The sequence below is a fragment of the Hyperoodon ampullatus genome, assembly GCF_949752795.1.
Source record: "Hyperoodon ampullatus genome assembly, chromosome: 10".
Lineage (NCBI taxonomy): Eukaryota > Metazoa > Chordata > Mammalia > Artiodactyla > Ziphiidae > Hyperoodon > Hyperoodon ampullatus.
In genome coordinates, this window is record NC_136923.1 from 8611751 (window position 1) to 8624832 (window position 13082).

At 43.4% G+C, this 13082-nt stretch overlaps 1 protein-coding gene across 1 annotated transcript in view; it reads left to right on the forward strand.

The window, feature by feature from the left end:
• The window catches only part of RAD18 (RAD18 E3 ubiquitin protein ligase), a gene marked incomplete at both ends in the record, with an annotated part of 107705 nt that extends 97870 nt beyond the window's left edge, over positions 1 to 9835 (forward strand). The window contains one exon of the mRNA XM_079713932.1: positions 9733 to 9835. Coding sequence (XP_079570058.1) covers positions 9733 to 9835 — 103 coding nt within the window. The remainder of the gene's footprint in view (positions 1 to 9732) is intronic.
• Between the last annotated feature and the right edge of the window lie 3247 nt (positions 9836 to 13082).

Sequence of the window (13082 nt, forward strand, 5' to 3'; positions counted from 1 at the left end):
CTTCTTCTGAAATAGCCTTCATTGAAGTCATCGAAGACCTCTATGTGGCTAAGTCCAAAGGACAACTTTTTAGACTTCATCTCCTTTGACTTCTTAGCAGCATCTGATGTTCTTGACATCTTCACCTTTCTGAAAGCCTCTCTGAGGCTGAAAGAGGTAAATCTCCATCCAAGGTCACTTAGCAATAAGTGATAAGTGATGGAGCTGAGATTTTAATCTATGTCAAAATTCAGCTCTATGGACCATTAAGCTAAATTGTCTTTCCCAAGAATGAGGTTTCCTGTGCTGACATTTTGTAGTATTATAGCTGAATCACTGGGAGAATGGAAAAGTGTGGTGTATCCAGGGAAAGCATTATGAGTAGGTCTACCAGGCCAATGAGATATTTGGCAGCTCAAACAGTAGTGTTTTATGAAAGTTTGAGATTATGGCTGCATTAGTCTCACCTAAGCATTATTGAACTTTGAATTCTAGGAGAGGTGGCCACTCGTTAGCTAACTACTTCCTCTTGTACCAGAAATCCCCCTGTTTATGCTCAACTAAACCCTGACGTCAATGGCTATGACAAGCTGTAGCCCAAAATTCCTGAGTCCAAGCCCATTCTTGGCAATGATGACCTCTTAAAGTCATTATTATAAGAAATCACTTAGAAAACAAATCCCATCGCTTGATCCTCACAGATAATAAATGTTAAAGCTGGAAGGATGTAAGTGCTCATCTAGTCCAGTCCCTTCATTTTATGGAGAAGGAGGCTGAGCTCCAGAGAGGTAAGTTGATGAGGTTGAGGTCCACAGCTAGTTAGTGGCCTGCTGGGGTAAGAATTCAGGCCTACTGGTTTCAGCCAAGTGTAGAGCAGTTTAAACCAGCTTATGCCACAGTGTAGCTTTAGAAGCAGAATCAGGAAAAGGCTGCACAGCTTTACTTTTCAACAAAATGTGATAGTTCTACAAATACCCATCTTAAGCTTACAGGCATTTTGTGGTACCACAAGTGGCATATTTGAGATATTAGTTCTAGAACATACTATTTCAGCCCCAACACGTTCTCCTAATTCCATAAATGATTGAGAGGTTCTATTAGCAGCACAATGCCCCCATATAAAGCAGTATTTTCCTAAGCAGCAAAAACAAAACAAAACAAAACCCAATACAAAACCCTGTTTTCTGCAGACTGGTCTTGGGTTCTTATATCTGTGAATATTGGTTCATCTTACCATTTTGAGCTACAGGATATATTTATGTTGAACAGAATGAAAATAGGAAGAAAAATGGTCCAGGTCAATCCTTTTACTTTTCCAGATTTCATCTTCCTTATCCATAAAATGTGGGGAATGTCTCCTCGGAGGGTCTGAGTCCCTTCTCTCCTGACCTGATCCTCTTCCATTGTCCCCTCCCTCAATGAATGGTGGTATCACCGTCTGCCCCACTGTTCCAGCCAGAAACCTAAGAATCATCGTCAACGTCTCATTCTCCCTTACCTCTCACCTGCAGTGATTGCGAGGTCCTATGGATAAGTGGTCCTCAGACTTAAATTTACATCAAGATCACTTGGAGGACTTGTTAAAACATGGATTATTGGGTTCCACTCAATCCTGAGATCAGGATTCAGGAGATTTGGGCCGGGGCTCAGGAGTTTACATTTTAGCACGCTCCCCGGTGTTGCTGACGCTGCTCCTGGGGTCCCGCGTTGAGTAGCGGGGCTGTGGACGACCCCTGAACTGTGTTGGCTCCTCTGTGCCACGGCCTGCACAGGCCCTTCGCTCTTCTCGCTGGCTTCCTATCACAGCCATCCGGCTGCCTCTGTGCCTCTAGTCGGTACGCTTCATTCTGCCCGTGAGACCTAAACTACACTGTGTTCTCTCTGTGGTAAGGTCCTGCAGGGACTCATCAGCATCCAAGGCTCTTCCAGCCATGGCCCCAGCCTACCTGCTGGCTCCTGGACTGTCCTTCCTCCCCTCCCCGCCCCGCCTTGTTGCAGCCTGGCTGACCTACTCACATTTGCTTCAAAGTCATGCTGCCTTGTACCTGCTGTTGCTTCCGCCTGAGTTGCCTTTTCCCCTTTCTTCGGACGGGAGTTGTCGTTCCTTCCTTCCCAGCTCTGCTCGGAAGCCCCTGGCTGCTCCCCTGCTCACGCAGCAGTGGGCGCTTACCACCCGGCGTGCTTCCTAGAGCAGATGTTCATTATACCCCACGCCCCGCACGGTGCCTGGGGGGGACCCATGGTGGGCACTCAGTAGGCGTATGAGGGATTGAATATGTCAGTCAGTATTTATTGGATCTGAATACACTCCCTGGTGGATTCTAGCTGTTAGTGACACGGCTTACGTGGCTTTACGAACCTGTGAATGGATGAGGATTGCCACATACAAATCTTTTTTAATCCTTTATCTCTTAGTGCCTTAAAAATCTTTTTTTAGGAAATAGCTTTTTCTAGCATTATAAAATCAGAAAAGGAAGAATCATTTTCTCTATTGATAATCTGCATTTCATCCTAACCCCATGAGAAGTCATTTGCAGCGTGCTAATGAGCCCATCACATTTTCTAATGGAGGACTATTAATAATTTGGCTGTCTTTCTTTGGAGGAGTGAACTTTATTAACTATTACTTATTAATAACTATTATTAATGTATGCACATCTTAAGTGTACAGCTTGATTAGTTTTTACAACTGATTACCCCTGGGGTTAGGGTTACTTTGGTGGCCCCGGTGAATCACGCCCCTCCAGTATTCACACTCCTGTGGCCCACATTGATTCTGGGTTTGGCCATGTGATGTGAGAAGAAGTTTGGTAAGCGTTTGCACAGTGGGGCTTGTCCTTTCCAAACACTCACTTTAAGGATGCTTCTTCTTGGACCCAGCCTCTCTGCTGTGAGAAGCCCACCCCAGGCATGGAGAGAGGACAGCTGGAGGAGAACGGAGGTCCAACCCTCCCTCCAGCCAAGCTTCCAGTCAACAGCCAGTGCCAGCTTGCCACTATGTGAGTGAGCCTTCCTCACAGTGGATCCTCCAGACCCAATTAAGCTGTCTATTCTGAGCCCTGCCCAGACCTAGAATCATGACCAAATAAGGGATTGTGCTATTTCATGAGAATGTAGCAGTAGATAACCAAAACAAATTGAACAGAAAGTTTCTGTTTAGTTTTTAATTGCCATGTAACAAATCACCCAGAAATTTAGGAGCTTAAGCCACAGCCATTTCATTTGCTTATGATTCTTCAGTCTGGGCTGGCCTGAGGCTGCTGGTGGTTATTTATGTGGCACATAGCCAACTGGCAGGGCGGCTGGAGGTGATGTTCCACTGAGGTGTCTGGACTTCTCTGTCTTTCCATGTAGTCTGGGAGCCTGTTCTTCTCCATGTGGTTTCTCCACATGGTCTCTCCATGTGGTCTTTCCAGCAGGATAGCTGGGATTTTGTATATGGAGGCTCAGGGCCCCTGTGCCAGTTATCAGTTTACTGCCTCAGCTCCAAATTCATCCTTTTTGCCTGCTCTGTGAAAACAGAGTTGGGCCCTTTAAATATTTTTCCTTTGCCGGCTCTCCTGATGTTAAGTTTTATCAGTAGAGGGCACTGGAGAGACATTGCAGGAAGAAGGGGTTTTGCCTCTTGGTTGCAGGCCTTCCCCGGTGCCTGGTCCTACAGTGTACCCTGGCCAGCAGCTCATTGCTCTGACTCAGTTAGCCACAGCCATGCCCTCTCCACGCAGGTGTCTGGATCTGTCTGGGGAGAGGGCTCTTCCTGGGGTGCTGCATCTCAACCGTGAGTAGCAGCTCTTCCTTATTTCTACTCTTTCTATAATACATTCTTCAGGATTCTCTTTCCTTCTTACTAGCCAACCCCTTGTTACTCCAGTCCTCTGTTACAGTTAGTAATTCTTTATACTAAACTTTTCTGTTCAAGTTTTCATGGTCCTGACTGGACCCAGACTGATACAGCTCCCAAGAGGTGCAAATACAAAAATTTCTTAGCCTTCTTAAGACTTAGTCCTGAAACTTGTGCTGTATCACTTCGGCCACATCCTGTTGGTTAAAGTAAGTCACAGGGCCAGCCCCAGACGCTAGGGAAGGGGATTGCACAGCGGCAGGAGGTGTGGATCATGTCAGGCCACCAAGGTCACCACCCAGATGTGGACGTGGAACATTCCTGGCATTCTAAGAGCCTTCTCATGCCTCCTCCCAGAGGTAAGCACAGTTCTGACTTCCATCACCATGAGTTAATTTTGTCTGGTTTTAAATTTCATATAAATGGAATCATATAGTGTGCACTCTTGGAGACAACATTATATGTTTGAGATTTTTCCATGGTTGCATATCACGGTAATTTGTTATTTTTCACTGCTTTATCTAGAGCAGTGGTTTTCAAAGTGTGGTTTCCTGACCAGCAGCACTTGTATCACCTGGGAATATATTAGAAAGGGAAATTCTTGAGCCCCACACCAGACCTTCTGAATGAGAAACTCTGGGGATGGGGCCCATCAGCCTGTGTTTTAAGAAGTCCTCAGGTGATCCTGCTGCAGGCCAAAGTTTGAGAACCTCTGCTCTGTAATATTCCACTGTATGAATAAGTCACTATTTATTTACCCATACTACTTTTGCTGGATATGTTTTTTCGAGTTTTTGGCTGTCATGAATAAGGTTGTCAGGAACATAACTGTTACATGTCCTTTGGTGCATGTGCTTTTGTTTCTTTTGAGTATATACTGAGGAGTGGTATAGGTGGGTGTTAGGATGTGCATGTATCCAGTAGCTTCTCCCAGACATTTTTCCAAAGTGCTCACGCCAATTTAAACTTCCATCAACAGTGGGCAGTCCAGAAGTTCCATGTCCTCATCAATGCTTGGCATTCTTAGTTTTTTCATTTTAGTCATTCTCCTCCATAGGGTCTAGTGGCGTCTCACTGTGATTTAAATTTGCATTCCTCTGATAACTATGTTATTAAAAATAGTATTCTTTTGTTGTTTGTTTACTATTTTCTAATTGCTTGTTGCTAATATATGAAGCAAATTAAATTTTTATATTAGCCCTGTATTCACGAATTTTGATAAATTTACTTAATAATTCTAATACCCTATATAGGGTTGTGTTTTTTTTCAACATCTATAACCATGTCATCTCAATATAATACCTTTTCTAAAGTCTTTGTTAATGCTTAATTGAACAGGTTAGGACTGCTACTTAGATGTTAACTAGAAGTGGTAATAAGGGTATCCTTTTCTTATTCCCAATCTTAGTGGGAAAGCATTCAGTATTTTTACCTTATATTCTTAGTTTTTAACATAAATGGATGTTGAATATTTTCAAGTGTTTTTTATGTTTTCTATTGAATATATTGAGATGAATATGTGATTTTTCTCCTTTATTTTGTTAATGTGGTGAATTACATTGATTTTCGCATGTTAAATCAAGATTGCATTCTTGAAATAAACCTAATTTGTTGATGGTGTATTAACTCTTTTATATGTTGCTAGACTTGGTTTCTTAATATTTTGTTTAAGATGTTTTGTTGTTATGTTGAGAAACTGGCCTGTATCTTTCCTTCCATGGAATACTTGTCCATTTTTGGTCCCTCTTCAAGCTTATGCACTAGTATTCTGGACGGGTCCTTTGCCCCATACAGTGCTTAAAAAATTGAAAGTACTCACAGCAGGGAAACAACCAATCTTGTGTTTCCAAAAAAGAAAAAAGAAAAAAGAATAATCAGAAACCTCTTCCCTGTTTAAATGGCCCGTATTCTGCCCAGGTAAATCATCCTGGTAATAGTGTATACTGGAAGCAGGCTGGTAATAGATGGCCACATCTCCCAGGTATGGCTTCTGTATTCAGTAGATTCAGGGCTTCCTGATGCCTCTCACCATGGTCCTCCACAGGAGTATCCCCAGTTGGCTGACAGCATGCAGTTGGCAAAGTTTGCTCAAAAATCCATTGATTGGGGCTTCCCTGGTGGCGCAGTGGTTGAGAGTCCGCCTGCCGATGCAGGGGACACGGGTTCGTGCCCCGGTCTGGGAAGATCCCACATGCCGCGGAGCGGCTGGGCCCGTGAGCCATGGCCGCTGGGCCTGTGCGTCCGGAGCCTGTGCTCCGCAACGGGAGAGGCCACAACAGTGAGAGGCCCACATAACGCAAAAAAAAAAAAAAAAAAAAAAAAAAAAAAAAAAAAAAAAAAAAAAAAATCCATTGATTATACCTTCCAGAGGATAAGAATTTAAAAGCCTGTTGTGTTTGGGCCATGTTATTAAGTGTCATCATTCTAGTAAATAAGTGTGTTACATGCTTGGGAAAAAAATCTTGAGGTGGTTTATCCTATTAGGATTCCTGCATCTTTGAGGATGAGGTATTTTAGAGAATTACTCTGGGAGAACCTTGAGATCCTTGCTTGCTAGAGACTCTGCTTCAAGCCCATGCTTATGGTAGAGGCTGCTTCTGCCACTAACACTATAGCCATGTTTGTTGCCAGCTATTGTGAAGGCAAATCAAAGAGGGGAAATATGGGAGAAACACATTACTTAAAATTTTAGAAGGAAATTAAAAACAAGGTAAGAGAGCAAAGTAACAGTAATTTTATAGAAGTTAAATATAAGAGGGAACATCCCATTTAAAAAAAACAAAACAAAACCCAGAAGCCAAATAAATAAATGTCAATAAAATATTAAGATGAGAAATTTGGGACTTCCCTGGTGGCGCAGTGGTTAAGAATCCGCTTGCCAATGCAGGAGACACGGGTTCAAGCCCTGGTCTGGGAAGATCCCACATGCCACGGAGCAACTAAGCCCGTGCGCCACAACTACTGAGCCTGTGCTCTAGAGCCCGTGAGCCACGACTACTGAGCCCACATGCCACAACTACTGAACCCCACGCGCCTAGAGCCCGTGCTCCGCAACAAAGAGGAGCCACCGCAATGAGAAGCCCGCACACCGCAACGAAGAGTAGCCCCTGCTCGCTGCAACTAGAGAAAGCCCGCGTGCAGCAACGAAGACCCAACACAGCCAAAAATAAATAAATAAATAAGTAAATAAATTTATTTAGGGAAAAAAAAGATGAGAAATTTGACTTGTGAAAGTTTACAGGTATTAAGACCATGAGTTAAAAGCTGGGGGGAAAAGAAAAGATAAAGGAGAAAACATTCAGGAGACTTTGTGAAATAAGGACGTCTGGAAATTCTCTCCATAAAAGCAATGACAAAATTGGCAAAACTTGTCAGAATCAACTTTTTCAAAACTGAAAATTAACCAAAGACAGCAGCAATCCAAGGAGCATTTCTTCAGGAAAAATATCTGAATTTTAGTTAGAAGAGTGAGCTTTGTGGTGATTTGACTTCCCCTGTTCCCATCCCCCTCTCTCTAGCCCGACAATGGCCTTGGGAGCCAGTAGTGTGCTGTCTTGATGAGGACCAGCAGCCTGGCAGCCGGCAGAAAAGGCAGAATGGAGTTGGAGCTCCTTCACAGCCTCATTCCCAGAGAATTATTATTTGATCTGTCTGGTGGTTTCCTGGAGGACTCCCACTTGCAAGACTGTGTTTACTTTACCTGACTTGGAGCTCACCCAGTGCGAAAGCCTCTTTTTCCCCTGAGGTGTTTGTTTAAAACAATTATTAGAGATAATTGATTAACTTCATAGCCATCTGAGGTAGATAACAGTTGGGGCAAACAATATGTTAAGCAAAAAGCTTAAAGGAAAAGCTGGAAAATAAGATTTCCATCGGGGCTTTGACCAGCTCTGATGTATTACTGTGGCTCTGGAAGGTCACACGCATGCTTAGGGCTCTGTGTGTGCTCAGGAGAGACCTGAGAGGGTCCTAATCTCTCACCTTGAGCTGACTAAGAGGCTCCATGCAAGCTGAAAGGAGAGGCTAAGGCGGAGTTGTCCCCCAAGTGCTGAATGCATGCCCCAACACAGAGTCCCTTGGCAAAGACTGATTGTCACAAGGGCTTCTGTGTTATATTGGTTCCAGGCGATTAGGGAAAGTTCTATGTAATCATTAGCTGACCACTAAGCTCATGTAGCAGACATGTCAGTGGTCTCACACAACAAAGAATGTATATTTACAGGAGCTCAGAAAGTCACTTAACAAACAGCAGCAGACACCAACATGAACAGACGCTGAGAAAGGAGGAAAATCTAATTCCCATAGTTGCCACAGTATACTGGTAAAAATGTCCAGTTTTCAACAAAATATTAGACATAAACAAAGAAACAAGAAACTGTGGCCTATACACACCGGTGCGGGGCAGAAGCAACCAATGAAATCAGCTGTTTTGACTCTGATCAAAGGACTAAAGGGATGTATGAGAACAGTGTCTCACCAAATAGAGAATACCAATAAAGAAATAGAAATTATTTTTTAAAAATAGACATTCTGGAGTTGAAAAACAAAATAGCTGAAATGAAAATTTCACTAAGAGGCTCAACAACAGATTTGAGCAGGTGTAAGAAAGACTCAATATTGAGATGACAGTTGTCCCTCAGAATCCATGGGGGGTTGGTTCCAGGACCCTGCCCCCCACTGCTGCAGGTACCAAAATCCATAGATACTCAAGTCCCATATATAAAATGGTGTAATATTTGCATTTAACCTATGCACATCTTCCCATATACTTTATTTATTTTAATTTTTATTTTATTTATTTATTTATTTTTGGCTGCATTGTGTCTTTGTTGCCGCGCGCAGGCTTTCTCTGGTTGCGGCAAGCGGGGGCTACTCTTCGTTGCGGTGCACGGGCTTCTCATTGCAGTGGCTTTTCTTCTTGCGGAGCACGGGCTCTAAGCTTGCGGGCTTCAGTAGTTGTGGCACGCAGGCTCAGTCTCAGTAGTTGTGGCACAGGGGCTTCGTTGCTCCACGGTATGTGGGATCTTCCCAGACCAGGGCTCAAACCTGTGTCCCCTGCATTGGCAGGCAGATTCTTAACCACTGTGCCACCAGGGAAGCCCCTCCCATATACTTTAAAACATCTCTTATTATTCTCTACATCATTTTCTAGTTTATAAGTGCCTTCCCATGCGTTTTCATTTAATCCTCCAAATAGCCTTCTACTTCACTGACAAACCTGGGAAATCAGGCAGGGCCTGACCCCTGCCGCTCCCCATCCCCTGCTTTACCCTTGTGCCCCACGTGGGCCCTCTTCAGTGTCCTGCCCTCTGTCAGTGTCTCAAGGAGTGCTGCCGAGGCTCCAGTGTCGGGGGCCCGCAGCACCAGGCTGTGCTGCAGAATCCAGAAAACGTCAACTTTCGTCTTCCCACCTGCTTGTGCGGCAGCCACCCCTTTCCCTGGTGCTCTGCCTGAAGTGAAAGGATGCGTGTGGCTCATCTCTCTTGGGAGGGGATTTTGTTTTCTTGGTTCCCTTACAACCTCAACTGTCTGACAGGATCAAGATAAGTTATGATTTTGTTCGACTCTCTGGCTTCGTCTTGTTGTTAGGATGGAAGCACATTTTCTGCAGCTTTCTGCCTCTGAAGCAGAAGCGTAAAGCTGCTCTATTCTGATTCAGAAGAAAGGAGTTCAGTTCCTAACTCTGTCACTTATGACCTGTGATCTTTGCTAAGTCAACTGTTTTCTCAGTTGTGCAGTGGAAATAGTAATAAAAGTCATAATAATTATCATAGCAGACTTGTCAGTGGAGTAGAAGGCTATTTGGAGGATCACATGAAAACACAGGGGAAGGGGCTTGTAAACTAGAAACTGCTGTGGAATAATAGTGAGCATCATTTTCTAAGCTGCCGTTTTGTTTTTTCCGTTTTCAGATATGATCTTCAAGACACAGAAATAAGTCCCAGACAGAATCGTCGCACGAGGTCAGCTGAAAGTGCTGAGCTCGAGCCAAGAAATAAGCGGAACAGGAATTAGTGTGGGTTTGTTCACTTTCCCAGTGCAGTCATCAGAAGATGGTACTTTTGTTGCCATGGTGATTTCATATTCATAGATGCCGAAGTGACGATGTTACATTCTAAATATTACGTTTAACTGATTTTTATTCTTTTCTGCCTTTCCAGGAAAAAAAAAAACAACTTACAAAGCATCCTCACTTGGTCAGTTACCTCCTGCCCCTAAAACATCTCTCTCTAAAAATACTGGCATCCACACGTTCACCAGCTTTGCAGAGGACAGAGACTTTTTGGCAGAAGGGTTTTGTGTGATTTTGTTTCTAAATTTCAGAATGTCCTTAAGCCATTCTCCTCTTCCATGGAGAAGCCAACTTCAGAAAAGGATCCTTTAACCCCTCTACCACAAGGAGCAGTTGAGGCATTCAGAGCCCCTGTGTTCCTGGAAAGGCAAGATGTCCTAACTCAAGTCCTCCGTGAGTGTGAGCACGCGAGGCCTGGAGGCCGGTGTGCGTGTTACAGCTGTTTCAGGATGGTTGTTGCCCGAGTTTCGTGTGGTTGTTAGCTAGACCCGTGTCTTATTACACTTTACTTGGAGTAGGATGTTAGTACTGTAACCTAAAGGCACACAACAGTAACTTTGAAACATTAGGCATATTCTTCAGAAATGCCTCTTACAAATGATTCCTTCGTCTTTTTTTCACGTGGGTAAATCAAATCTTTAACACTTTGAATCCCAGCTATTAAATGGAAAGAATACAATAAATGAATTTTGTCACTGAATAGACTCTATATGAATTTAAAATAAAGTCCTTGAAACAGTCTCCTGTGAATGATTGAGTACAAGCTACAAATCATTGGAAAGGGTTGATCAGAAATTGATCTCTCTATGCAAAATGTCCCCCAGTTCTCAGTTCCTTCCAGAGTTCCTAATGCCTGTCTTTGGCATTTCAGAGCCAGTCCCCTGCCACCGGTGCCAGCAGCTCTGGGGCTGCCTGTGTCCTGGTGACAGCAGTGCCACTTCACTAGAGTCCAGGAAGACCCTGCTGTTGGTTTGGGGGTGGAGGGCCTGATCCTGCCCTGGGCCAAGTGTCCCAGCACCTCAGTGTAGCCATCTTGGCTCCTGCTGAGCTCCTGGAAGGAGGAGGTGGCTGGAACCCTGCTGTTTAAAACAGCACCTAGAATTCGGAAGGAGTACCCGGGCAGGTGCTCTTCCATTGGCTCCCAGATGGCTGGGCATTTCTCAATTTCTTCTCTGCTTACCGAAGAGGCAAGGCTTTTGCCTGGAAAGGATTCTGGGCAGCCATGCAGGTAAGTGGGGCAGCCTGCTCCGGCTTCAAGAAGTTGTTAGAATGCCACACCTTCTCTCGTGTGCCACCTTTGCAACTCTTGCAGGCGCCATGGGCTCCCCTCTCTGGTCCCAGCATGTTGGAGGCAACACTCCACCCCCGCCTCCATCCTGTGATGCCCCACTCCCACCCTCTCCCAGGCAGCCATGGGTCAGGCTGGGGCAGACATGCTCCACTGTATTCAGAGGGGTGGGAGCAGGCATCCTTCCCTGTAATCTTGGCTTGGCAGCCAGCACGGCTCACCCTCCAGACCACTGACCTGTGGGAAAGAAGAGGTGTGCAATTGCCTTGACCAGCCTCCGAAAATCCTGCTTTGTGGCTGAACTGAAGTGGCTCCTGCTCTGTGAGGGCCTGCCAGCAAGTTCCTTGGAGGCACTGTGCTGAGGATGATCTGAAGCTGCCACCTACCTTCCTGAGGGCTCAGGTGGTGAGTTACTAACTAATATTTAGGCTTCTGAGACTTGTAATGGAGGGAACAAGAGGGATGGAGAGGTTGAAAGGGGAGGAAACATCAACTGGGTCTCATCCATGGCTTCGTGTAGATTCATGTAGGACTCAGAACAAATTCCTGGGAATCCTACCCCTTGGAGACCACATCAATTTTGCTTGCTTGTTTCTTTAACAGCTTCATTGAGATACAGTTCACTCAACATACAATTCACCCATTTAAAACTTACAATTATACTTAGAGACCATCACCATAATCAATTTTAGAACACTTTTGTTGTCTATGGTCCCCTTATTTGTCACCCCCCAACTCTCCCATTCTTCCCAGCCCTAGGCAACAACTAACCTACTTCCTGTTTCTATATTTCCTTATTCTGTATGTTTCATATCAATGGAATCATACAATACATGGTCTTTGGGGTCTGACTTCTTTCACTCAGCCTAATGTATTCAAGGTCATACATGTTGTAGCATTTATCAGTCCTTCATTTCTTTTTATTGTGGAATAGTACTTCATTGTATGAGATATACCACATTTTGTTTATCCATTCATCAGCTGATGGATATTTGGGTTGTTTCAGTTTATTCTCACTATTGTTAATGGTGTGCCTGTAAGCACTTGTATACAAGTTTTTGTGTGAACATGTTTTTATTTGTCTTGAGTGTATACCTACGAATGGCATTTCTGGATCATATGGTAACTCTGTGCTTAATATTTTATATTTAACTGCCAAACTGTTTTCCAAAGTGGCTGCACAATTTGCCTACTAGCACTCTACTAGTCTTCCAATTTCTCCATGGCCTTGCCAACACTTGTGATTATCTGTCTTTTTTATTATGGCCATGCTAATGGGTGTGAAGTGGTATCTCATTGTGGTTTTGATTTGCATGTTCTCAATAGCCAATGATGTTGAGCATCTTTTCATGTGCTTTTTGGCCATTTCTATGTCTTCTCTGGAAAAATGTCTATTCATATTTTTTGCCCATTTTAAAATTGGGTTTTTTAAAAATTATTGCATTGTAAGAGTTAATTGTATAGTTTTTAAAATTTCAGCTTCTGATTGTGTATTGATAGGTTAGAGAGATATAAATGATTTTTGCATATTAATTATGTATCGAGCAATCTTGCTAAACTCACTTATAAGTTTGGTAGCTTTTTTGTAGATTCCATTCGATTTTCTCTAACAGAGAATCATGTAATCATGTAATCATGTAAAGATTTTTGTATTTCTTCCTTTCCAATCTGGATGTCTTTTATTCTGGATATAAATTCTCTACCAGATAAATGCTTTGAATCACATTGGGAATATTTGCTTCTACTCCTAGTTTGCTGAGAATTTTTTAAAAATCAGAAATGGTCATTGAATTTTGTCAAATGCTTTTTCTGTATTTATTGAGATGATCATATGGTTTTTCTTTTTTAGTTTATTAATATTGTGAATTATACAGTTTGTTTTTTTTATTTTTTAATATTTA